This window comes from Microtus oregoni, unplaced genomic scaffold (assembly GCF_018167655.1).
Source record: "Microtus oregoni isolate MIOR12 unplaced genomic scaffold, Mior012 000027F_ref0000203, whole genome shotgun sequence".
In the NCBI taxonomy this organism is placed as follows: domain Eukaryota; kingdom Metazoa; phylum Chordata; class Mammalia; order Rodentia; family Cricetidae; genus Microtus; species Microtus oregoni.
In genome coordinates, this window is record NW_024543086.1 from 17,668,824 (window position 1) to 17,696,390 (window position 27,567).

Here is a 27,567-nt window from a genome sequence, read left to right on the forward strand (position 1 = left end):
CTCTGTCATGTGTGCTGTCCTCTGACCCACACAGCAGCAGTCAATCTTCCTGCACATGTGGTAGGATGCTGCACAAACCAGGAGACATGGGTAGGCTTCAAAAGTCCTTGAGACTTCAAATGAAACTTTACATATAGGTACACTCTCATGAAATAAAGACCGTGACTCTCAGAATATCAGAGGCATCCACAGGCTTGCGCTTGCTCTTGAGCAGTGCCTGGCCAGGCCTAAGACAGAATTCCCAAGAGATAAGCCACCCAGACTCTACCACAGTCCGTTAACTCAGAGAATTAACACCCCAAGGGATTTAAATCATCACTTCTCCTGCCATTACATATTCCTTTAACTCTCAGTGGATGATGAGCTAGGCAAAGGGTTATGTACAGAAAGTGAAGGGATACCCCTGCCCTATTGAGGGATGGAACCCAGGGGTCACATAGGCTCGTGAGTTCCGTAAGGAGACAGGTAGTGGGACAGTCAGGGTGACCTCCTAAGAGGTTCCTACTTCCAGTCTATACTCACAGACACATAGGGACCCTGGCTTTGGATAGTAAATCCAGAACAATTCTGTTGAAAAGATGCTCTCAAAGCTCTACATCAATTAAGCTCACAGCTTCCTGTCCTTTAGGTCTTCTCTGAGAAGATCTTTCTCAGGAATCTGGCAGGAACCTGCTTTCAGGAGACAATTACCCAGCTAATGTACAGTAGCCACAACTTTTCATTGCTGAGAGAACAGGACCTTGAGACCAACCACAGACCTAGTGAGATGAGGCTGAGGGAAAATCAAGCCAAGAGGGCTACTAGGCAATTACAGAGCTGTGCCAATACCAGATGGGTGGGAACAGAGGTCACACCTGCCACATCCTGCCAGGAAGTGTTGCTCTCAGCCTCCCCAAGGCAGCTTCTAGGACCCAGGATTGGCTGGTGTGGAAGTTCACCTGGAGAGTGAGACCTTGCGTACTAACAAACAGGTTATCTGGCTAGAAGAAGAATCTTGAGTAGCCTTTCTGGTGAGAAATTCCAAAAGCTCAAATTCCTGTGCTCCTCCAAATTGGTCCACTAGGTGGCGCTGGGAGGCATGAAGCCCTGAGCTGTGCCTGGTGGATGACAAAACTATGAAAGGTCTTATTTCCTTCCAACTTTCCACCACAATCCCGGTCCACTCTTTTTTCTTTAGAAACCTAAGGTCCCTGGTTTTCCTTTTACTTTGTTTTTTAGATGCTATGTAGCCCAGCCTTGTCTACATAAATGAGTTAGTTCCAGGCCAGTCAGGGCTACAGAAAAGAACCCAGTCCAACAAACAAAAGAGAAAAAGCTAGAGTCACACTCCTGTAATCCCAGCAGAAGGTTCTGAAGTATCAAACGAATTTAGACTACTTAGTGAGACTCTATCACTCACACACACACAATTAAGTATTTTGTTTACATTTTAATAGAGTATCCGGCCACCAATATAATCAAATCAACATGAGGTTTCCATTGTGTCCCCAATACTTGCTGACCCCATATAGTCAGTGTCTCAAACTCCAGCTTTCCCGGAGCCCAGATTATGACACCAGTTCTACCCACTGAACCTTGATTTCCTCATGTGTGAAGAGACTCACCTCATGTGAGACTCACCTCAATATAGATGGCAAAGAACTTGATAGCAAGTTAAGCTCAATAAAATGTTTAATGGTTTAAAAAAAACCTTTCAGGCTTCTGTGCATAACTTTGCACAATCTTCTGTTTTAAAAGGGGTCCGGAGTGATGTATCCCTGCTGATTACACACTACTCAACAAAGGGGCTGACGCTTGAAAAATGGACACCAAGGTGACTTTTCTGAAGAGTGGCCACACAGCCGTCCCTTCCCTGCCCTCCCTTGTTCTACCTCAGCAGAGCTCCAGCACACACACCACAGCATCACCCAGCCTATGGCAGCTCTGGAGACTGGGGGAAGGAGACCCAGGAAGAGGAGATTAGACAAGCATAATCCTGTCTTACCTGTCGTAAGCTTCTTTGAGGTCCCTAGCCAGCTTACACTTGGGCAGGATGTGGTGGAACGGGGACTGAGGACCTTCATTTGCTACAAGAATCACAATAGGTAAGGATTTACCTGATTTTGTTTTTTGTTTTTTTGTTTTTTGTTTTTACAAAGCAAATAAACATGCACCGGCCAGAACAGGAACTAGCTTTAGAACAAATTCAACATTTCAACATTAACAAGTAATGTTAAAGCAATGTTAAACTAACATCAAGAAACCCCTTGCAGTAATAATAATAACAATAATAACAAATCAATGTATCCCTGATCCCTCTAAAATAAAAACAGACTCAGGTGATCTGTGAAATTATTTCTATATGAAATATCTGCATTTAAACTTGTCACTGGCCTACACAGCCTTGCAGCCACAGGAGCCTGCCATGGAAAGAGTGTCTCTTAACTCATCAGACCCCACCTTTTGCTGCAGTGACGGGTACTCCCATGGCATATCCCACTCCTCTTCCCACACTTGAATGATAGTGAGATTTGTTTTTATGACTGAAATATCTTTTATTAATCTTCATGAATCACTAATAAAAATATGAACAATTAAGATCTTTCTTTTGTTGTTGCTGTTTTGAGACAGGGTTTCTCTGTGTAGCCCTGGCTGTCCTGAAACTTACTCAGTAGGCCTCGAAGTCACAGAGATCTGCCTACCTCTGCCTCCCAAGTGCTGGGATTAAATGTGTGTGTCACCATCACCTGGTGAATGTGTTTTTTTTTAACATTTAATTTTTTAACAGATTTTGTTGTTTGTAAGTTTGTCTGTTTCTTTCCTTTTGAGACAGGGTCTCACTATGTAGTCTTGGCTAGATTGGGACTCACTATGTAGTCCAGGCTGGCCTCAAATTCACATAGATCCACCTGCCTCTGCCTCCCCAAATTAAAGGTAAGTACCATCAAAGAAGAAGATGAAATAAAATTTCTGGATTGTTAACTATTATAATTAACTAAAATACAAAATATAAGTGGGGGCTGGAGAGGTGGCTCAGAGGTTAAGAGCACTGGCTGTTCTTCCAGAGGTCCTGAGTTCAATTCCCAGCAACCACATGGTAGCTCACAACCATCTATAATGAGATCTGGAACCCTCTTCTGGCCTGCAGGTAGACATGCAGGAGAAACACTATATAGAATAAATCAATAAATCTTAAAGTGTGTGTGTTTGTTGTCATTCTGTTTTGGGTCCTGGGGCTGGAACCCAGAGCCTCACATATACTAAACAACCACTCTATAACTACTTTCAGGCCCACAATACAAGTGATTTTGTTTTTCAGGCAGGGTCTCTCTATCCCTGACTGGCCTGGAAATCAGAGATCCACTGGCCGTTGTCTCCCAAGTGCTAGTATTAAAGGTATACACCACTTTAGCTGGGCAGTGGTGGTGCACACCTTTAATCCCAGCACTCAGGAGGCAAAGGCAGGTGGATTCTTTCTTCTGTAGCTGCTAACCTTATCGAAAGGAGGCCAAGGTCATTACCAGTTTCTCTCCTGTATTTGATCTTTTGAGCACAACAAACATTACCATGTCTATCAGCAAAGACTATTTCTTATAATTGATTAGGAGATATAGTTAGATTCTTCTTCAATTTAACAGCCAAAAATATGGAAATCACCCATTTTACCAGCTGATGATCTTAACCCCTTCCTGAGTTTCCCAACCCAGGGCAAATTTGTCTAGAAGAACCAATGCCAGGCAGAGATTCACAGCAGGGTGGGAGGTATTTCCTATAGATATCAATTCAGACCCATCCATTTAGGGAAGTAGATCCATATGCAAATGCCTGGAAGAGCCTTCCTGTGCCCCTGGTCATGACCAGCTCAGTGTGAAGACACTGTAACTTCTCTGACCAGTTTCTGCTTACCAGATGTTGTAAGAACTTCCTCTCCAGTGTCCAGTTCACCAAAAGCCAAAGCTTTGGTTAGCTTCTGACTGTTCTGTTGTGGTATGGGAGAGGTAGAAAGATTCTCTGTTCTTAGTCCACAAAGAGAACTGGCATGTGCTCAAACCTGCAATCAGGCAGCAAGCCCGCCTTTTCTACATAGAAGTTCTCTTCAATAGTGTCCCTGAAACTAGAGAGCCAATTAGTAGCACTATCTGCAACTGCCTCGAATCAAAGCATAGTGACCAATTTGTCCTCTAGAGATACGACACCAAGAAGTCATCAGCCAGAGCAGACCCATGCTCACCAGGCAGCCGCACTTACCGTCAGCCATAGCAGATACCTCATCCTGAAGTGCTAGTATCAGCTTGGCCTCTCGAGTGAGGTACTGGCAGCGGCGCTCCTCATGCTGCAGGACAGTGGCAATGCGCCGGGACAAGTTATGTAGACAGTTTATCACTGATGGGTCAGCATTGGCCTGTGTGAGAGAGGCCAAACGCTCAAAATATGTATACAGAGACATATTATTTAAAAGGAGCTTATACACGTGCATAGCAAAAGTGCAGACCACAAAGAAGGTCCTCTCCATTTCCTCCACTAGGTTCCTCCTCATAATAATTACTGTCCAGAATCCCTGTACATGTCTACAGCCTACCTACACAAATGCTGGCTGACACCCCATCTTATTTTTATATCTCAGGAACAACTGTAGTGACTCTATGGGAGTCCTCTAAGGGGAACACATTCCCACTATGCTAGGACTATATAGAAAAGAAGGGACAGCTAAGGGTATGTTATGTGATCTGGGTCACAGGTCATCTGAGGAAGGACACCCAACTGAGCAGAGAAAGCTAGTCAAACACATACAGCACTCAGAACAGAGGCTGCCCTGAGCAAAATCTTGGAGGTTTCTGCAATCACTGCTGTGCACTGACCATTCAGGAACATGTCTGGCCTATAGTATATAGGAATTCATTCACAACAGGCTGCATTGTTACAGAACATGTAATACAGAAGTATTATGCTATTTTCTGAATATCTGTCAGGGGTGAGTTCTTCCTAGCAAAGAAGACCTAGTTAACCAGAATACCAGTAGGCTCCAGGTCCAATCATCCTGCCTCCCCACCCCCCATTTTGCATCCACACTGACTAAGTCAAAGTGGCATGCAAAAGTTCTCAGGTTAGAAGTGTCCCTCACCCCTCTGAAACCTATCAGAGACCACAGTCAACCAGCAGGTGTACACACCCAGACCAAGGGTGGAGCAGGCCACTGTGGGATCTATGGAGATGCTTGAAGGAGCAGATAACTGAGCCAAGCATGACTCAGCGCTTCTAGGGGCCACAAGGATTGCTGAGTAATACTTTGGGGTACAGGGTTAGAAGGAAGAGGGACAAATGGCACTACTGATTAGGCCCTCTGATGCTGTTTTCCCATCCTGTGTATTTTCCAGATGACTCTGTGCCTGTTACTTTTAAGTAAAAATCTTACCCAGACCACACTTTGTTCACCTGGAGTTGGAGATTTTCCATACTGTCAGTAAGTCCCATCTTCACAAAGAGAACTAGCACATGGGCAGGCTTGCAATCAGGCTGTCTGCCCTGACTCTGCAAGCCTACAGCATCCCCTGACCATGTCCTAAACAGGATGATTTACAGGATATATGCAACTGCCTCAAAATAAAACACACATTTAAGAGAGTCTGAGTGAAAACATTTTCACTAGAAAAGCAGGAAGAAAATAATCTTGGACACAGAAAACTCCTTTGAGGAAGGACTGAAGAGGAGCCACTAGCTGAGGCACAAAAGCATCCCTACATCAGCTGCTGGGGACCAACTGTTTATATTTCGTCTTTGTGCAAAGTGGCACAAAGTAAAATTTTGCTTCTCCCCACCCATGAAAGGTTCAATAACATGCACTGAAGGGATATCTGGTATGTCTTGTTTGCACAGGCTAACACTGAGCAAGCTGCCTTCAGCTCCAAGCTATGCAGGGACATGCTGAGAAAGCAGCCACCCAGAACATGCCAGACTTTAATACGAATGCTTATAAAGTACATACTTGCAGCTAGGCGTGATAGCTTATCCCTATAATGCTAGCACTTGGAAGGCAGAGGTAGAAGGATCAAGTTTAAGTCTACATATGAAGTTTGAGACCAGCCTAGTCTACATGACACCATCTCAAACAAAGAAACAAAGTGAACTTTCACAGTACAGAACAGGAAGCAGCACGAAGTGACTATGTCATCATCCATGGGGCTTCCTGCCAAAAGCTTGTATCCAAATGAAACACCTCCATAGTCACTTCCAGTCTGCAGGGTGCAGAATGTCGGGAAGCAAGTCTCACAGTCTACTCAATCAGACAAATCTGGATGTAGAAAATGTGATGGGACAATGGGACAGCCAAGACTAGAAGAGAAAGATACACCACTCACACTGAGTGGAGTCTGCATCATGGCTCACACAGGCCAACTGGAAAACTATGTTCTCAATCAGAAATTTTTAATAGACCAGGTACTAGTTAATACCAACTTACTGTGGTGAATTCTTATCAAATTGAAAAGCGGATTACGGCATAAAATAAGAACCATTACTTTAGCTTTTAATCCCAGTCCTTGGGAGGCAGAGACAGGTGGATCTCTGTGAATTCAAGGCCAGCCTGGTTTATGGAGTGAGTTCCAGGACAAGCTCTACAGTGAAACCCTGTCTCGAAAAAACAAAACAAAAACAAAAAAAATTTTTTTACTTTATAGATAAGTCTTGTAGTAAAGGAATAATGAATAAAAATACAACAGACATGAGGCACATGCCTGTGATCCTAGTAGAAGGATCAGGAGTTCTAGGTCATCCTCAGATATATAAGAGCTTATGGCCAGCCTGAGATATGTAAGACCATGTCTAAAAAGAAACAAAAGGTAGGCGTGGTGGTACACACCTTTAATCCCAGGACTCAGGAGGCAGAGGCAGGCAGATCTCTGAGTTTAAGGCTAGCCTGGTCTACACCTATCTCAAAATAAAAATGGGTGTGGGAGGGGCAGGACAGAAAGATGGCTCAGTAGTTAAGAGCACTTATGCTCCTCCAGAGGTTCTGAGTTCTATTCCTAGCACACATCAAGGGGCTCACAACTGCTTGTAACCTCAGCTCCAAAGGATCTGACTCCTCTTCTGGCCTTGGACAGATACCCATTTACTCATGCACATATAAAAATAAATCTAAAACAAAAGAATGGACATGAGGCCCAAGACTTGCTTTAAGATATAGAGGCAAGGGGCTGGAGAGATAGCTCAGTGGTTAAGTGCACCGCTGCTCTTTCATAGGACCTGGGTTCAATTCCCAGCACATGGCAGCTCACAACTGTCTGTAACTCCAGTTCCAAGGGATTCAATATCCTCACACAGACTTACACACAGGCAAAACACCAATAAAATAAAAATAAATAAATCTTTTAAAAAAAAGATACAGAGGCATAAAAACTGCCATTGGACTTCTCATGGGTTTCCTGTTAAGAGGGATAAAATATGAATCTAGATAGCTGTGATAAATAAGATGAATGATACATAGTGAATTATATTATAAATGTATTAGGTATAATTAAATTCTTTGTTTTATTTATGATTTGATGTTTTAGGTCAGGATTTTACTATACAGTAGAACACATGTGCAGTTATGCCTGACATAAATTGTCTATTTTTTTATCTTTTTAGGGTAATAGGGCACTAAAACAGGGCTCCATTAGCCCATGCTGGTCTCAAGCTCCCTGTGACCTTGAATTCCTACTTGTCCTGCTTCAGCTCCTCAGGTGCTGGGCTATAGAAATGCACCGCCTGCTCTAGCTGAGTGCTCATCTGTCTTTTTCAGACAGATCGCACTCTGTGGCATAGGCTGGCCTCAAATCTGTAGCAATTCTCCTGCATCACCTTCCCAAGTACTGGTGTGTGCCACCACATACTTTTTGTTTATTAAATTTATTTAATTTTGTTTTATGTGCAATGGTGTTTTATCTGTGTGAGAGTGTTGATCTCCTGGAACTGTAGTTACAAAGAATTGTGAGCTGCCACCTAGGCGCTGGGAATTGAACCCGGGTCCTCTGGAAGAGCAGCCAGTGCTCTTGACTTCTGAGCCTTCTCTCCAACCCCCACCACACACTTTAAAATGGGAAACATTCAGGACTAGAGATATAGCTTAATAACAGAGTGCTTGCCGGGCGGTGGTGGCGCACGCCTTTAATCCCAGCACTCGGGAGGCAGAGGTAGGAGGATCTCTGTGAGTTCGAGACCAGCCTGGTCTACAGAGCTAGTTCCAGGACAGGCTCCAAAGCCACAGAGAAACCCTGTCTTGAAAAAAACAAAAACAAAAACAAACAAACAAAAAAAAAACAAAACAAAACAAATAACAGAGTACTTGTCCAACATGCATGAGGCCCTGGGTTTCATCACTACTGTTTATAAAGTAAATTTTGTTATAAGTATGTATTTTACAAAAATGTTCAAGGAGGAAGAGGAAGGAAACACGATGAGCTATGCTCCACCTACACACCAAAAGGGTAAGTGCCATGCCCATGGTCTGAGCTCTGGGCCAATGAAAAACTCACTGGAAACTGGCTCTTCTCCCTCAGGTTCCCTTCCTGATCTAAACACTCATGTAAACACTCACCCTGAGTGCAAACACCACATTAAAAAGAATCATGGTGGGTGCTTCCCGCTTTGGAGATGGGTCTGTCTTGGAGACCTGTAAAAGAGCATAATTCTAATAAATCCAAAGACACAGCATCCAGTCTGTCTATTTGTTTGTGACAGGCTATCACTATGAACTACAGGGTGACGCTAGAATTACTATGGATTCAAGCTGGTCTTGAACTCACAGTGATTCTACCTCAGGCTCTCTAACTGGAATTGGAGGGATGAGACACCACAGCCAGCAGACAGCTTTAACTTTCTACAGGAAGTTGTTAGATCTTTCTACTCCAGGCATGGAGAAAGGCTCCAGAGCACGGTAAAATGAGAGAAAAACATTCCCTGGGGTCTTTGAGGTGCTGGTGCTTTTGCTCAGTCATCCATACAAACCGACGAATTTCATGTGAGGAAGGAGAAGAATGGCTGGGGCTGGAGTTCCATGACTGAAGGAATCAACTGACAATGCCCAAAAAAGACAGGACAGAAAGGGATGTAAGTGGATGGAGAACCCAGACCATGCCTCTGTTGCCATGGCAAGTACTCAGGACATTTAGAGATAGGACAGTGCTCAGCAGCCCTGATGAAAGGGGGCAGCCAGTCTTGCTACAGAAACAAGTTGCTCTCTCTTCCCATTCTGGCATCCAGGCAGCTCCAGTCACAAACACCAAAGCATCCAAAGGTACCACCCTGAGCTCTTCAAGCCCAATTACAAGTGCTGCCTAGAGAGGGAGTTAGAACTCTCCCTATAACATCCAGGAACCGTACCCATCCCTGCCGGTCACCGCAGTTCTACAGGAAGTGACCATCAACTCTCCTCACCCATAGATAGGAACCCAAGCCCGGTCATTAAATACCATTGTAAGGAGGGAAGGTATTATCAAAGGGGCAAGATACTTCTCGTTGCCCTCAGAAGCTCCTCACATTGATAAAGCTTACAAGTCACAGCACAGCCCTTTATACATTCCTGTTTAGTACGGCATACCGACACCTTCTGAATCTAGGTGATGCTGCTATGGATCCTGCCTGGATTTAGAGCTGACTGGCTCTAGTGGACAGGCTCCTTTGGGTAACAGCACATTCCACCTTGCTAACACTCCTCAGTACCCAAATACTCGTTTATCAGAAAACAAATATAAAAAGGTTAGCATGACAATACATATGTTGGCTATTAAAATATCATTTAACAGAAGTGTTTGCACCATTTTTTAGAAGGTGCAGGAATTAGACAATTGTTAGTTAACTCATTCTATTGCCTTTTCTGGACACAAATACCTTATACATGAGGAAAAGCCACAGAGGAGGCACAGAATGTAGTCAGCAAAAGCTAGTGACAGAGAGCTGGGGATGGAGCCCAGTGGGCCAACAACCGCATAGCACATTGAAAGGCTTGAGTACCATTCATCACTAAATGGAAAAAAAAAAAAAAAAAACAACTAGTGGCAGGGACTATAGACAGGGCAAGTACCCCCTGTCATTCTCTACTGGATTCCCAGGACCTACAAAGGTACACAATTCATGGCAAGCAGCTGATCAGGTCTGCTGCCCCAAGGGCACATTCACCAGCATCGATGTCAGCACAGTCCTGACCCTCAGGGCCAGAAGCCAGCCCCTCCCACCCTAGAAAGATCCTACCTGCTGAGGGCCATACCTGCCCCAGACCATGCTGCAGCAGTGTCGGGTGCCCAACAAACCGTACGTTATCAATCTTCAGTTCAAATTTTTGGCCACACATTTCAGACTTGGTTGCCAAAATTGTTGCCAGAATAACATCCGAGAACCTTAAAATTTTAAAAAGGTAGATGGAGATGCATTAATGAAAATCACAGCACCATGCCCAGGTACCCGAAAGGGTGGAGTGGCTCAGGAAATGACAGTTCTGTGGAGCTACTTGTCCCCAGTGGGTGGCATTTCATCAGTGGCTCTCTTGCAGCAATCCCAAGGTTAGGGATGTGAAGTCACCAGAATTACAGGTGGAAGGCAGGAGAAGCACAGGCTGAAGGCACATGCTGTCATTTATTGCATGCTGTATAAATTAGAAGAGAAACAGCTGTGGTTTGCATTTAAAAGATCAGCTGGGGCTGGCACTGCCCTCAGGAGCCACTCATTGAGGCTCACAGGCAGAAGGGCCTCTCCTGACTGTACTTTGGTTTGTGGAACTGTACTTCTCAATCTCCGTGATCCCAAACCATCCATAACAGGGCCACAAAAAGGACCAGGGGACAGAGCTCAAAGACGCATGCAGTATGCTAACTACATCCCTTTCAGCATAGCTGCTCAGCCCTTCCCTTATCCTGAATACTTAAACTTCTCAGTTCTTCTTGAGGGACTGTGATACAAGGCATGCAGACACACTGTTACAGGAACACGGGATGCACAGAAACAAGTGTCATGGGGAAGTAGGAATGGCTGGGGTGTGAGAGCTCACCCCTTCCAATATGCATCTGTACATCTGTGCCCTGCTGGCAAGCCTAGTCCTCCATGTCTGGGGGATCTGGATAAGTGAGTTGCCTGAAGGGAGGAGAGCACTGGGGCCTGGTGTTGCTGCTTATCTCCAAGACCAGGGACTGAGGGCCTCCACTGTAGACACACGAGCACTGTTTCTGATCTAGCCCTGAGGAGAGCAAGCACCTACGCTCACCTATCTACTAAGGAACGCTTTCTAATATCTAGGAGGGTAGTTTGGGGAAGACAGCTAGCTCTAGCACTATCAAGACCATACGGCAGGGGGACCCTTCAGTCCTGAAAGAGTCTATCTGGGATGACATTCCACTGTGGGATCTTAGTCTTGTTTCTTCTAGAGACATTCTCAGTTGTAGGAAGGGAGACAGACTGACATCACAACTCCTCCATTGCAAGATGGAAAAGGAAGGTCAGCTTTAAGCACCTCATGTGGCTCAATCCAAAGCAGCAAATGACGCTGAGATAGGACGTATCTAAGAGGGGCATCCATTCCCGGCCACCCTACACAGAGCAGGGCCATAAGAAGAGTGACCTAGAGGCAATTGGGAACAGAAGCCTGGCCATGGCCAACATGTAAGACAAGCAGCTGTGCATTTCTCCCACTTCTACCCATGCCAGCAAAAAAAAGTCCAGGCTGCTGTGGCCTGCAGGGCTTGCACTGGCTCCCTGCAGAATGAGCAGGATCCTCCAGCTGCTACAGGGCTTCTGGGCCCCCAAATACACCAGACACAGACAGTTGGTCAGAAAGGGCTTCTCTGCCCTTTGCAATGAGGGTTTGGTCAAACCTTTTAGCACCAGTCTCAACACTGACATTCTGGAACCTGCAGGACCCATAGCCAAGTCCTTAGTTCCTGCTTTTCTGGAACATTAGTGGCTGGGGTGAACAAACAGATATGGAAGACTCCAGCATCTCAGACCAGGGAGTCTACATAGCTCTCTCTGCCCTACTCCATCTGTTTGAAGGACACATCAGGATATTCAAACACTTCAGCTCTGATCCAGCCAACATTTCACATCACATCTAGACAAGCAACACCCGGCATTCTACCATCCAGTGACTTAGCACACAAAAGTAGCAGATGGGAGAATGACCTTAACTACTCCACAACAAAACTCCCTTCACAGTCAAAAATCTCCAGTAAAAACCCTGCTGTCATCAAGAGCCACAGACATGCCTTAGCTCAGGCCATGGATTCCCAGAGGAAGCAGTGGTATCCCAGCTTCCATTCATAAATACCAAAATCCAAATAAGCCCTTGAAGGAATCAAATCAAATCTTTCCCCAGTAAGAGGCACAGAGCTGTGTGTGCTTAAGTTAAGCCACAATGCCTTAAGGGCTATCATAGAAGTTCCTGCGTAGCTGACCTTTCTGTTCATCCAAGCAGGTCTGAGCTGCATGCTACCTCTTACCATTATACATTTATGATGAAAACTCACCTGCTTGGCTGTGGAATTCACATAGTGTTTGATGACATAATGTGCACAAAGATAAAGTCATCTTGAGGCCAGGAAAGGGGTACAATTTAAACACAGCAAATTCCGAGGGACAAGGTTTACCGTTTCCAAAATTTACAAAAATCCTTTTGATAAAAACATAGTAAACGTAATATAAGACAATAAAACAGTTGCTACAAAAACGAAAAATTTCTAACTTGAACATCTAAGAAAAGCATATTTAGGAAGACATGACAGTCCAGTTGAAAACAGGCCAGGATTCTGTTTTTAATAAATCATTCTGGAGTAGGGTTACCCAAAAATAGAGAGGGAGAAAGATTGGAAAGGATTCAACTCTATGTCCTCAACTTGCCCTCCTTTTTTTTTTTAATGTATATGAATGTTTCTTCTTGCATGTATGTATGTAACCAGTGTGCACCTGAGGCCTATGGAGACCAGAACAAGTCACTAGATCCCCTGAAACTAAAGTTACAGATAGTTGTGAGCTGCCATATGGGTGCTGGGGATTGAATCCAGGTCCTCTCAAGAGCAAGTGTTCTTAAGCACTGGACCTCTCCTCAGCCTCTCAGCCCACCTATTGATGGAAACTCACATACACTGTCTGTGCATCCACAGCCCACACAAGACGCCTGTTAGGGGGCAGGACAGTGCAGCCTGCAGAAGCTCCATATCGCCTTCAAGGGGACATTTTTGTCACTACTTAGTTTCATCTAATCCTGAGTACCTAACTAAACACTCAGAATACTCAAATGCTGTAAATAGTATGTCTGTCTGACTCTCTCCCTCCCTTCCTCTTCCTCTCAAAACTAAAGGCAAGAAGCAATGATCATGGCCCCCTGCTGTGGCAGTAGAACAGGAAGATGAGAAATCCACATCTGTTGGCCCAACACCACAGGGCTACTAGCTCCTATTTGGGGAGGAGGTTTGCACAGTACACCTGGTCCAGAAGTCTCTCTCAGGTGCCAGCCAACCATGCTTTAGGTTCTCGGGGGATGTGAAATAGCTAACTAATTCTGGGTGGGAAAAGGGCAGAGGCTGTGGGGAAATCTGGGCTTTTGAGAGGCAGGGAGGGTTCCAAGCTAGGGCCTATGCACCTCGTTAGTCATTCTTCAACATTGGGAGAAATTAGGCAGTAAGCACAATTACAAGAAGAGAAGGCAGCCAGAATCAAGACAGAAAAAAGAGAGGAGAGATCTTGGTCTTACCCTGCAACCAATTGCTCATCGGTTGGAGGACATGGCTTGCTGAAATGGGAACAGGACCATCAAGACCAAACAAAACACTGTTTCTTCAAAACCACCAAAAGTTATGTTATAAGGCTGTTTTATAAAAACAGTACTAAAGTCTAGCAGAAGCACCATTACAAAGTATTAGCTGAATTAAGCGACTTACCAGATGAGAAAGAAGACATACATACCCCAGATGAACACTTACATGGGATTTTTCTCACTAAAGCTCAAATTCTCACAAACAAATCCAGGCCAGGAGAGGATGAGAGTCACTGTTCAGAACCCAGGACAACATCAACAGGCTAGACCCTAGTGCCACAGACTCAACTGAACAGCTGGGGACAAGTATCTGATCTTTCCAAGAGACCAAATAAGATGCCCAGACAGAAAAGTCTTCCAAACTGGGGTGTCATATGAGTATGGTCCAGCCCCAGTTCCTGAAACACTGTGGACACCTGCATATTGACCTCCCTGAGCCTCTACCCCAGCTGGTAAGGAGGTCACAATAGAATCAAGCAAGCATGCTTTTGTCAGAAAACTGGGGGTTCTGTACTATCTGACCTGGTCTTTAGGAGTTTAATATTTCATGTTCCTATGAAGAGCACTTTATTCTAGAACATGCTGTGTTCCAAGCAACCATGGAAAGCTACATAAGGGCCCTACCTGGACCACCCATTGTGGCTCCCAGTCCAGTTTGCTGGATGGCTAAAGACCCACATAAGAGAAACGGATATCAAAGGAGCCTTTCCCTAGCAGTTCCAAACTTAAGTTCATCAGATTAGATAGCACTGAGGGTGATGTCTAATAGACTTCACCCAGCATCCTAGCAGCTCAAGCCTCACTCAGCTTTATCGCCTACAACTAGACAAGTCACAATGGGCTATCCGACAGAACTTTTTACAGCAACGGATACATTCCAAGCATGCATCTATAATTTGCAAGCCGCTGAATACCTGAAGTGGGGGTAGGGGGATAACACAGGGGACAGGACACTAGGAGCTGGACTCTTTTATTTTTCTTTAATTTCACAGTTGTTTATTGACTTATTGGTTTTGTTTACTTGTTTTGTTTTGAGACAGGGTCTCCCATATCCCAAAGTAACCTCAAATCCACTATAAAGTCCAGGATGACCCTGACCTTCCGATCCACTTGCCTCCACCTCTTAAATTCTGGGATTACAGGAACTCACCACCATGCCCAGTTTATGAAGTGCTGGGAATCCAGCCCCACTGGCCAGTGCCCATGATCCTGACTGGTCCTTGATTACAAAGGCAGACAGCCCCACTGGCTGTTTGCACCTGGAAAGCTGACTGCAGGAATATCCTGTAGGTCCGAAAAGGAGAGCACGTCTGGGAAGAGCCAAGGGACAGAGAATGGCTTTGCTGCAGCACTGCTTCAAAAAGAAGCTGGAGAGTTGGGGGGGACCTAGTGCCTGGCAGAGAACTGGGCCCTAAAGGGAATTCATCTGCATCTTGTAATCACGGAGACAAGGGCCAGCAAATACAATAAAGTTAAAATTACCAAATGAAGCAATTCTCAAGTTCATTGAAGAATTCAGACAAAAGCCCTCTCCTCCCATGGTTTTCTCTTTTGAATCATGCTACATACATTTTGAAATGAGTCCCTAGAAAACATCTTTGTAAATCTCTGAAATTCACTTGCAGGAATTAGATGCTGTTGTCATCCCTAGGAAATTTCTCTATGAAAGACTGTTCAAAGCCAGGCATGCTGTCCTTTGATGCCAGTATTCTAGAGGCAAAAGCAGAGGGAAATGGATCTCTGTGAGTTCGAGACCAGCCTGGTCTACAGAGATTACAAGACAGTTAGGGTTACACAGAGACACCCTGTCTTAAAAACCCAGGAAAAAAAGAAAAAAAAAAATAAAAGCAAATGAGGCTGTTGAAAGTCTCCTCTCCAGTGAACTTGGGAGGTGACCGTGAGGGCAGTCCTGCTCCACAGCAGTCTGCGGCACCCATGAAAAACAAGACACACCTACGCAGTATGCGGGGGCAAAGGGGTTTTGTTTGGTTTTGTTGTTTTGAGACAGTCTCATGTAGGCCAGTGTAGCCTCAAAACTTACTAAGGATTTGAGGCTGACCTTAAATTCTTTTTTTTTTTTTTGACCTTAAATTCTTGATCCTCCCTGTATCCACCTTCCAAGTGCTATTATCGCAGGTAGGTACCATCACAGTCAGCTGAAGCAAAAGCTGTGTGCCTGTGACACATTTATTTCAAACCACCATCCTTAAGCAGGAGAATCCCATAGGCCTGTCTATCAAAAAAATGTTCTCTAAAAAGACCAGCAATTTTCTATCCCCAGCCACCCCAACCTGCCCCCCCCCCACTCCTACCATGCACACAGGAGAGAATACAAACCACACTTGGGACGCTGAGGATGTGGCTCATAGATCAATATGGTTCCTGTGTTGTTCATGCCTAGCACACATGAAGCCCTGGGTTTGATCCCCAGAGCCACATTAAACTAAATATAGTGTCACATGCCTGTCACCCCAGGTGAGTTGTCACCCTACTTGAGAGGCAGGGGCAGGAAGATAAGAAGTTCAAGATCATCCTCAGCTGCACAGAGGTCAGCATGAAACCTTGCCACAAAAACTAAAAGTGAAATAAAATAAAAACAAAGAAACAAAAGTCCACATACTTTGGGTACTGCAATCACAGAGGTGAATATGGTGCCTCCTCAAAGATCTGACAGGAAACAGCACTGACTCACTACATCCCAAAGACCCAGCGTGGGAGTCTCAGCTACCTTTTCCTGGGACAGCGGAAGCCCTATCCTTTTCCCCACAGGCCTTGTCTATGCTTCAGGGGATCCAGGGCAAGTAAGTCACTATCTTCTCTGTTTCCTAGACTTATGTTCTCTCTTACTAACCTTTAAAGTGCACCTAAGAAAGCAGAAAGGGCCTGCAGAGGTGACTCATTGGTTAAGAGCACTGGCTGCTCTTCCTGAGGATCCATGTTCAATTCCCAGCACCCACATGGCTGCTCACAACTGTAGTAACTCCAGTTCCAAGGGATTTGACACTCTCACACAAACATTCATGCAAGCAAAACATCTTTAATAAAATAAATTTTAAAAAAAGAAAGGCAAAGCGGTTGCTCACAATGTAGACCTGACAGTCCTCCCAGACACAGAGAAAGCAAACACAGGGGGAAGGACTGGCCTTTCACCCAGGCCTGAAAGAATGTCAGTCATGGCAGCCCTAGCTGGCACTGTCACCTGAGAAAGAATGTGCCCAGGCTGTACTGTCCCCAAGTAGGCATGGGCTAAGGAATCAGGCTTAGGACAGCTAAGGGATCTGCATTCCTCTCAGAGCCTCTCACTGGGAACAATGTAACCCGTGGACATCTCACTGAGAACAATGTAACCCGTGGACATCTCACTGGGAACAAAGTAACCCGTGGACATCTCACTGGGAACAATGTAACCCGTGGACATCTCACTGGGAACAAAGTAACCCGTGGACATCTCACTGGGAACAATGTAACCCGTGGACATCTCACTGGGAACAATGTAACCCGTGGACATCTCACTGGGAACAATGTAACCCATGGACATGCCTTGGCCATCTTCTGACTCCTTTACCAGCCACAGCTGCCGCTGGGCTGAAATCTCTGAGTAAGTCAGAGACAGGCAGTACAACCCGCTCTTCACTACCCAAAAGCATTCACTACATGGAAGAGAAGGGCACCAGATTTCTCAGAGGCACAAACATCTGGGTCAACAGGAGGGTGGAGCTCTGGCCAGGCTTCCTGCCCAGAATGACTGGTGAGCCCTTACCTGGAGTCACCATCCTGGTCATCAACATGTTCACCCGTATTGTTGACAGCGTATCTGCTGCGTGGTTTATCTGAGTGAGGGCAAAAGAAGAAAGGCTAAGAAAGTAGGATCTCTCCACACACAGGATTGTGGGGCTATTAAAACCCATGGCTTCCACTGTCTACACAATTATTATTCAGCTACAAAGAGGAACAAACTCATACATCCTGAAAACAGTAGGTTGAATGAAATAAGTCTGATACACAATGCCAAACATTACTTAATATGAAAACTCTATAATAAGCAAATTCACAGGGATACAAAGGCAACTGGACATTAGCAAGGGCTGGGAACAAGGGAAAATGAACTATTACTTATTACAGAACTTCACTTTAAATGATGAAACATTTGGAAATGCATAATGGTGACAGTTTCACAATGGAAAGAATGTAGCTAATGCTACTGAAATCACGTACTTAACGTGGTTTAAATGGCAAGACTTGCGTTACAATAAAAAACGTTCAGGGTTAGGGATGCATGTAGCTCAGTGATAGCGCTTAATCAGCATGCGAGACCAGGGCCCATCTGGAGAACAGAAAAGATTGTAAGAAGGTTTCCAAGAAGTGATGACAATGTGAGAAAATGGCTTTGCTGCTCTTTGGAGGAGGGGACTGAGACAGGATCTTACTATGCAGCCAGGGTCAGCTTCAATCTCTATACAGCTAAGGCTGGACTTGAACTCCTAAACTAACTCCTAAATTTTGAATATTACAGTGTTGGGATTACAGATGTGGGCTGTCATGCCCAGCTATGGCCCTTAATTTTCTTACATAAAAATTTATATAAACATAATTATATGCATGGGGAATATACATTTAAACATCCTAAATGTGAAATGGTGATTAGATAGGAAAGAGAAAAGAATTTTTAAAAGTACATACCATAGCCTTCATACAATACACATAAACAATTCTTTACTAGAACACTTTGGTTTAAAAACTTGGTTTAAAACCCATATGATAAATCAGGGATGATGACGCATGCCTTTAATACCAGCACTTAGGAGGCAGAGACAGGCAGATCTCTGAGTTAAAGGCCAGCCTGGGCTACAGAGCGAGTTCTAGGACAGCCAGAGCTGTTACACAGTGAAACCCTCTCTCAAAAACTAACCCCAGGGGCTAAGGAGACATCTTTGTGGGCAGCGCCTGTTATGCGAGTGTGAAATGGCAGCATGTGTTCATAGCCTTATGTTAGGGATGCAGACAGGTGAACTGCAGGGCTCCAGTCAAGCCAAGACATTAATCTCCAGATTCAGTGTGATCCTGTTAAGAAAATAAACTAAAGCCGGGCGTTGGTGGCGCACGCCTTTAATCCCAGCACTCGGGAGGCAGAGACAGGCGGATCTCTGTGAGTTCGAGGCCAGCCTGGTCTACAAGAGCTAGTTCCAGGACAGGAACCAAAAGCTACAGAGAAACCCTGCTCTTTGATCTCAGAGGCAGAAGCAAGAGGTTGAAAGTACTGTCAGTGTTTGCAAACATTGTTACACAGATATTGTGCTGCCTTCTGAGGCCTACCACCTCAAGAAGTTAGCCTGTGGCGAACATGCCTACCCTACCAAGCACAAGTGAAAGTCTAGAGTGCCAAGACTAAGAGACAAAACATAGACAGTACTGGGCAAACGAAGCAGCCAGGCATAGTGGCTTGTGCTTTTACTCCACCACTTGGAAGGCAGAGGTAGGCATATCTCTCTTGAGGCCAGCCTGGTGTACATAGCGCTTCTGGGCCAGGAAGAAGTCCCTGTGTCAAAAAAAAAAAAAAATACAAAGTATCTATTGCAGATTCAGGATTGAATTTTGTGAAGGAGCAACATCTCAACCCAAGAAGGGGCTATGGCAGCATCTGGCTCACACTACGAATTTCAACTGTCATATAATAATGTTCTAGCTCTAAAAACTAGGGGGGAAGAAAGCTGCCTCTACTTCCACCTCCAACAAAACACCAACCATTTGAAGGTAGAGGCTAATACAATTGATACCAAAGTTTCTGGTGAAAAATAGTCAAAATTTCCCAGGATAATACTGAAGCAGAAAAGGCAGTATCTGTAGTAAACAGAAAACAAAACAGTGAGAGACTCACATGTAAAGAGGCCATTAAAGAGAGAAGAAAGGGGTAGGAATGTAGTCAGTTGGTACGGTACTTGCTTAGCATGTACGAAGCCCTAGGACCATATAAAAGCAAGTTATGGTACATGCCTGTAATCACAGCACTCCGGAAGTGAGAGCTGGCAGTCAGCCTTGGATGCATGGAGGTCACCCTCAGCTACATGAGACTTTGTGTCAAAGAATAAAATGAAAAAATAAACACTGGAATTTAGCGTATGGTAGAGGTGAGGTGAATTACTCAATAAGATGATATAGCCATATGGAAAATTGAATTATGTTGGTTTTTTTAGGGCCAACATCCAAGGAAATCCAGCAACCATATGGCCACATCCTGGCCTGTCTCCGTTTCCCTTCCATAGGGATCTAGAGACAAGCAAGCAGCATACGCTTAACTCTCAGCAAGTGCCCAAACTCTTTTTTTTTTGTTTGTTTGTTTTTGTTTTTGTTTTTCGAGACAGGGTTTCTCTGTGGCTTTGGAGCCTGTCCTGGAACTCGCTCTGTAGACCAAGCTGGTCTCGAATTCACAGAGATCTGCCTGCCTCTGCCTCCCAAGTGCTGGGATTAAAGGCGTGCACCACCATCGCCCGGCAAGTGCCCAAACTCTTAACAGCTCTTAGGAGCCTCTACCTTAGATCAAGATAAATAAATTTTAAGACCAAGAGTGGTGGTTCACACCTTTAATCCCAGCATTCAGGAGGCAGAAGTAGGAGGATCTCTATAAATTCAAGACCAGTCTGGTCTAACTCCAGGCAGCCAGGGATACACAGCAGGACCCTATCTTAAGTAAGGAAATGAATTCATTTTAAAGCAAGACAATAAATGTCCTAAAGAAAAACTCAGGAGCGCTTTCTCCTATTAATAATCTTGAAATGCAAAAATAATTTTGTGGGCGGTGGTATCGCATACAATCCCAGCACTTGGGAGGCAGAGGCAGGCGGATCTCTGTGAGTTCGAGGTCAGCCTGGTCTACAGAGCTAGTTCCAGGATAGGCTCCAAAGCTAGAGAAACCCTGTCTCAAAAAAATCAAAATAATAATAACAATAATAATAATCTTGAAATTCTCACTTGCTAACCTAGCACCCTAGAACCAGAGAAAAAGGGTGCACAGTAAATTCCAAGCCAGCCTGGAATAGAGTTAAGCCCGGACTCGAAACAAACTGACATCACCCTCCTCTAGCAGAGCAGAAGGCCTTAGAGATAGCAAAACTCAGAAACCACAAGGGACTAGATTGAAAACCTGACTCTGTAAAAATCAAAATTCTGGAAAACTACACTGAAAAAGTAAACTAGCTACTTACTGTGATTATTAAAAAAAAAATTCCTTTTTGTGTTTCTGAGACAGGATCTTACCTTGTAGCTCTGACTAATCAGAGCCTCACTATATAGATCAGGCTGGCCTGGGACTCAGAGATATCGGCCATCTCTGCATCTCCAGGGCTGAAATTCATGACATGCACCACCACTCCTGATGCAAAAGTCTTACTTTGCTTTGTTTTGTTTTTAAAGACAAGGTTTCTCTATGTAGTCCTGGTTGTTCTGGAACTCACTCTGTAGACGAGACTGCCTCGAACTCATAGAGATCCGCCTGCCTCTGCCTCTCAAGTGCTGGAATTAAAGGCATGCACCACCACAGCCCAGCAAAATTCTTACGTTTAACTAAAATATATAAATAACTTAAGTCTATAAGGAAAAACTAAGTATTCAAGAGGAAATCAGGCATGGGATATGAATTACCTGAAAAGTAAATTCAAATGGCTCTGAAAAAAGGAAAGCATGCTTGTTCTCAATAAGACAAACTCACAATAAAACTATCAGATACAGGAAGGCGGTGGAGGTGCATGCCTTTAATCCCAGCATTCATAAAATAGAGGCAGGAGGATCTCTGTGAGTTTGAAGTCAACCTGATCTACAGAGTGAGTTCCAGGCCAGTCAGAGCTAAGCAGAGAAACCCCGTCTCTAAAAACCAAACCAAAACCAACACTATCAGATGCAGCTGACTAAGAGACTGAAAATGAACCTGTTTAGGACATGGCCATTAGCCCTCAGACTCAACCATGTGACTCGAGACTTGCTCACACAGATATTCTACAAAAGAATAACATCCAGAAAGGACATGCACAGTTTGAGGGGGCTTTGCTGCTGATGGTGGTAGTGGGCATGGTGTGCCACCTAAAAGCACAGGCGGAGGCCAGAACAAACTGTGAAGTGTCTTCCTTTATTGGCATCTTACTGCCTTGAGATGGGGTCTCTCACTGAATCAGAACATGACCCTGCAGGCTAGGCTGGCTGGCCAGGGAGCTCTCGGGATCAGCCCATTTCTCAATGGCGACATTACTGGCACCACAGCCATGCCAGGCTTTTTATATCGATGCTGGGGGTTCAAAGTGACATCCTCATTCTTGGAGAGCAAGTGTTCTTACCCACTGAACCACCTGCCCAGCCCCCAAAAGACTGAAAAAACTGTAACGGAGGACCAGATGAACAATTCATAGACTGCTCATCTCGAGGACTCCGCTGCAGTCATTAAAGAACAAGGCCTCTACAAAGGTTGATCCTGTGTTCAAGATACAAAGTACAAATAAAAATGAAGAGTGTAGCTTCACTTCTACTTAGAACATACTATGTGCTTATGCTTGTTTCCCAGAAGGTTCTGGAGAATGGTAAAGCCCTTTAGGGGCTATGGGAGGGGGTCCTGAGAGCATACCAGCTTTGTTGTTGTAGTTTAGCACCTCTGTATCATATTACCAAGTTTTAAGAATAACATCCACCCAGAGGAAGCCTACATTGTCATACAGAGGTGCACTACCACTAAGGATGTGTTCAACAGATGGAAGCAGATTCAAGGCAGAGGACACACAAAAACAAGCGTCCTGCGATTTGCTGGGGGTTTCAGGGAGCGACGCAGTATTTCATTGTTCGGTGGGTTCCCTTTTGGAGTTTATGTGCGGGGGGGGGGGGGGGGGGATGATTATCAAAACGGTGAGCGATTGTCCCCGCAGTAGGTAAGGAGCAGAGCTCAAGGGCAACTTCAGACCTTACAATGATTTATATTTTTTTATATTTATATTAATTATTATAAAATAATAAATTCGTGTTTGTGTGTAAAATCTTGTGTCTTTGTTTCTATTCGGAGAAAAGGTTGGCCTTGAACTCAAGGCAATACTCCCGCCTCCTGAGAGCTGGGATTACACGTGTGCACCACTGCTAGCGCCTGCAATTCTTACGTATTTATAAACTGTTTCATAGGCTGGAGACTCCGGAGTCATGCCGTGGCCCTTTTCCTCCTCCTCCTCGGCACGGTGCCCTGACGTGCGGGCAGGGCGGGTGGCCGCCGGGCGCCACTTACTTGTCTGGGACGCGGGGTGCTCCTGGCTCCTCTGGAAGGGGTACCTGAAGAGCAGCTTATTGCCCCTGCTGCCTGAGCTCACCAGGATCACGCTGATGGGGCTGGTGTTGTCCCCCATGCTGCGGGGGCCGGGGCGGGGGCCTGAAGTGAACACTGAGGGTAGGAGCCGGAGCCAGGCACCGGCCCCGCACCGACACGGAGGAAGCCGGCGCCACAGCCGGGACCCAAACGCGCGCGCGTCCTCACTCTCGCGAGACTTCCCCGGTGCCGGGGAAAAGAGCCGGAGAATACCATCAGTCAGGGCCTCTGCGCAGGCGTGGACGGCCGGAAGCGCAGGCTTCTCTGAGCTGCTGGGGCTCTCCAAAGAAGTGTCTGTAGTTCATATGCTTGATTTGACCAGAGCGTATAAACTTAAAAGTACAAGAAGGAACCGGGGCTATGCAGAGAAGCTGTCTCGAAAAACCAAACAAACAAATACATACATACATACATACATTATATATATACATTTTATATATATATAGAGAGAGAGGTCGGGCTCATATCAGTCTGGGTATCACATAACAAAGACGCATTCGTTTATTTTATTTGTTTTCTAAAATTTATTAAGACAAAAAGTACTCCTATTACATTTTTTTCAACTATTACTCAGAGAGAAGATTATTTGCCAGTGTCTGAGAATTGCGTTTACATTTGCCCTTTGATGGTTTGGATGTGTGGTGTGAAAGGGACGTTTTTGCTCGCTTTGCAAGCCTTTATTCCAGTCTTGTTGAATTGTCTGTTACTGAGGTCTCCCACGTTACCCACCAGGGGTCCCTAGAATGGAAGTTAGGAGTCAGGAGTAGGAAGGGGCAGTGAGGTTGGGAGGGAAGCAGATGGGAATATGGGACTGGGTTCCTGGGGACGGTTAAAAGACAGTCGTGGGACCTTCCCACCAAGATGGCAAGAGTGACTAGGTGTCCAGGCGCTTGGGCCAGGAAGGGCTGTGGTCCAGGCTTTCCTCCGTTCGACAGGGCCCTGGGACTCCAATGGTCATCTCTGGGACAGGAAGGGCCTTAATGAAAGAGCCCAGGGTTTCCACTGTTACTACCTTAGGTCCCGCTTTTCCCAGCAACTTTCACGGGAGCTTTCGTGGTTTACTCTTCTATGTAAATACTAGTGACAGCCAGGCTTAGTGGTGGAGACCTGTGTTTCTAGCTACAAGGGAGACCAACGTAGGGGGAAAGTTAAAGCCAGCCTGGGCAACTCAGAGAAACCTTCTGGAGGACAGAGAAGGCTGCAGGTGTTGCTTAGTAGTTAGCACGTGGCCATCACGCACCAAGCCCTGGGCTCAATCTTTTCTACCACCGCTAACTCTAAAATAGCGGTGGAAATAACTGGTGCTGAGTGCAGGGAAAGGACCAGACCACTGCAGCAGTCTGGTGTACTTCCTTCCCAGGCGGCCTCACCCAGCGCTGACAGCAGGAAGAGGAGAGCCCAGGACCACCTCAGGGGCATCATCTCAAGGTGCAGCATCTCACACACACACACACACCCCACACACCCCACACACACCCCCACACACACACACCGCCAACATCATTACTAAGAAACCCCATCTGCTATTACAGAAATCGAAACTATGGTCACACTGTGGTCTGTGGATCCATGAACACCACTGTGGACCCCGGTTCTCTCACCAGGAGTAGGACTGGAAACTGTTCAGTGAAGCACCAGGGTCAGCCTACACTCTGCAGGGCATGGCCTCAGACTCCGCTGAGTTAAGACCCATAGAAGTGAGTCCTCATTTTTTTTTTTTTAAATGTGCTTTGGTCTTTGGCCTGCATGTCTGTGTGAGGGAGTTGGAACCAATGGAACCTGAATTAGAGACAGTTGTGAGCTGCCATGTGGGTGCTGGGAATTGAACCTGGGTCTTCTGGAAGAATGACCAATGGTAAGCCATCCCTCCAGTCCCAGTGAGCCCTCATTTCAAATTTAAGCAATGTGCTTTCATAACCTTCTTTATAGAAGAAGTAGACTTTTGGAAACTCGAACTTTGGAACCTTACTCCCCAGCCCCCAGGGTCTCCCTTGAGCCGAGTAGGAGGCCATAGGGATGCCAGGCCTTATCAATCCTGTCACTTGGTCAGCCAGGGGCCTGGGTGGGGCTCACAGACACTATCTGGGAGCCACCTTCTCCACTGGGTGTTCCTGCCTCTTCAAGAAAGCACCACTTGCCCAGAATTGCAAAAGGATAGTTTTAAATGCCAGTCCTGAATTCCTGTCACTAGAGGCGACCCTTCATCGCACTGAAGTGGAAATTAAGCCTACTCCATCGTAGAGGTTTAAACAATGAAACTGAACTCACAAGGCTAATTTACCCTCCCAACACGGTCACCTTTCTTGGGGGCTTCTACAGATCCCCCAGCCTTCTACTTGACTGACCCGACAGACATCTCAGCCCAGTTACTCAAGCTCAGGATGTACCTGGAGCTTGCAATTTTGACAGCAGATCAGCAGCTTCAGCATCCTGGACTCTGCACAGGTCTGGGCTCTTTGTGTTCACAGGTGGAGAAACCAAGACTGGCTTTTCCCCAGGCAGCACCCCAGCCTACACCACCATACAGCTGGTTCCCTCCTCCGCTGGAACCATAGGCACATTTAAATCCCTCTGAGCTTCTATTTCCTTACCTTAAAAACCCCAGTGATGATAGAACTGCCCTTACAGAGAGAGTTTGGTGTGAAGAACTTGGAAAGCACTTGATAAATGTCACTGATCTTAGGTCACACAAAAGCAATCCAGTACAAACCTGCTGCCAAATACATACGATAGCATTGGGAAGCTTTAAAAAAATGTGCTTAGAATCTCTCTTTTTTATGATTTATTTATTTTTATATGCATTGGTGTTTTGCCTGTGAGGGTGCCAGACACCTGGAACTGGAGTTATAAGCAGTTGTGAGCTACCATGTGGGTGCTGGGAGTTGAACTCAGGCCTTCTGGAAGAGAAGCTAGTGCTTTTAACCCCTGAGCCATCTCTCCAACCCGCTTAGAATCTCTCTTAATCCTGATATTTGGACATGCTTTTATTCTTTTTTATTTGTCTGTTTTGTTTTGAAACAGGGTCTCTACATAGTTCTGGTTGTCCTGGAATTCACTGAGTAGATCAGGCTGGCCAGTTAAACTCAGGGAGATCTGCCTCCTGAGTGCTAGAATTAACAGTGTGTGCCAAACTCAACTACTCTTTATTTACTTTTATTTTATGTATTTTATAGTCTGATTTGCTTTGATACCTGAGAATCAGAACTTCAAGGCTGGCTGGAGAGATGGCTCAGCGATTAAGAGCATTGACCGATCTTCCAGAGGACCCGGGTTCAATTCCCAGCACAAACATGGCAGCTCACAATTGTCTGCAACTCAAGTTCCAGTGGCTCCAACACCCTCACACAGTTACGCAGTTCACACATCAATGCATAAAAAAATAAATAAATAAATAATTCAAGACCGTCCTTGGATATATAGTAAGTTTGAGGCCAGTTCTAGACACACAAAACACTGCCTGCCCAAAAACAAAAATAAAAGTGAGTGAATAAAAAAATAACATAGGCAGCAAGGCATGGCGGACAGCTCAGCAACCCCAGCACCCCAGAGGTCGAGGGGGCACATCTCAGCAACCCCAGCACCCCAGAGGTCGAGGGGGCACATCTCAGCAACCCCAGCACCCCAGAGGTCGAGGGGACACATCTCAGCAACCCCAGCATCCTAGCGGTCAGGGAGGTACATCTCAGTAACCTCAGCATCCCAGCGGTCAAAGCAGGAAGTGATGATTTTGGCTTCATAATGAGTTCTGAGCTAGTCTGGAGTAGACAGTGAGGATTTGTCTCAAAAAATAAAAATAAAATAAATTAAAAAGCCAGGCTGGGTAGTATCATGCCTATAACACTCAGAGGCAAAGACAGGAGGATCGCTGCAAGTTCAACACCATTATGAGCTGCATAGCAAGTTCCCGGGGAGTCAGGTTTATATAGCAAGACCTCAACTCAAAAAACCAGGGGAAAAAAAATCAAACCACAGAAACAGCGTCAGTGAGATAGCTTCGTAGGTCAAGGACTTGCCACCATGTCTGACAACCTGAGCTCAATCCCAGGGAGCAACATGGTGGAAGGAGCCAGTACCCACAAGGTGTCCTCTGATCTCACACATGTCGTGCAACAATACCCCTCCTCCCCCCCCAAAAAAACAGCAAATAAGATAGAATTTATTTTTTAAATATAAAAATCAAAATATGACATTTTAAAGGTAGTAGCATTTAATAGTCAGTACCATTTTGTGCATTCATGATAGTGTATGTCCATCACCCCTCTCTAGTGCTATAATATTGTCATCACCCCAAAAAAGAATCTTCCTATAAGCACCCATTTCCTCTCCCCCCACCCCAGGCCTGATAACTATAATCTACTCTGTAAGAATCTGCCTCTTCCAGATAGTTGCTGGACGAGGAATCACAAGGCATAACTTTGTGAATCTGTTTCTCTCACTTTTGATGATGTTTCCAAATTTTATCCATGTTACCATGTGTGTCATCACT

At 45.3% G+C, this 27,567-nt stretch overlaps 1 protein-coding gene across 4 annotated transcripts in view; it reads right to left on the bottom strand.

The window, feature by feature from the left end:
- Nprl3 (NPR3 like, GATOR1 complex subunit) overlaps positions 1–23,217 on the bottom strand; it is a 38,857-nt gene extending 15,640 nt beyond the window's left edge. For 2 of the 4 annotated variants that reach the window (XM_041676131.1, XM_041676129.1), the window contains exons 1-7: positions 23,004–23,217; positions 17,517–17,586; positions 13,694–13,732; positions 10,223–10,352; positions 8,555–8,629; positions 4,228–4,381; positions 1,985–2,066 (exon numbers count right to left, since the gene is read on the bottom strand). In XM_041676131.1, coding sequence (XP_041532065.1) covers positions 1,985–2,066; positions 4,228–4,381; positions 8,555–8,629; positions 10,223–10,352; positions 13,694–13,732; positions 17,517–17,586; positions 23,004–23,121 — 668 coding nt within the window. In that variant the 5' untranslated portion in view covers positions 23,122–23,217. Of the gene's footprint in view, positions 1–1,984; positions 2,067–4,227; positions 4,382–8,554; positions 8,630–10,222; positions 10,353–13,693; positions 13,733–17,516; positions 17,587–23,003 lie in introns of those variants that run through there. The other 2 variants (XM_041676130.1, XM_041676132.1) reach the window with 2 other exon arrangements.
- Between the last annotated feature and the right edge of the window lie 4,350 nt (positions 23,218–27,567).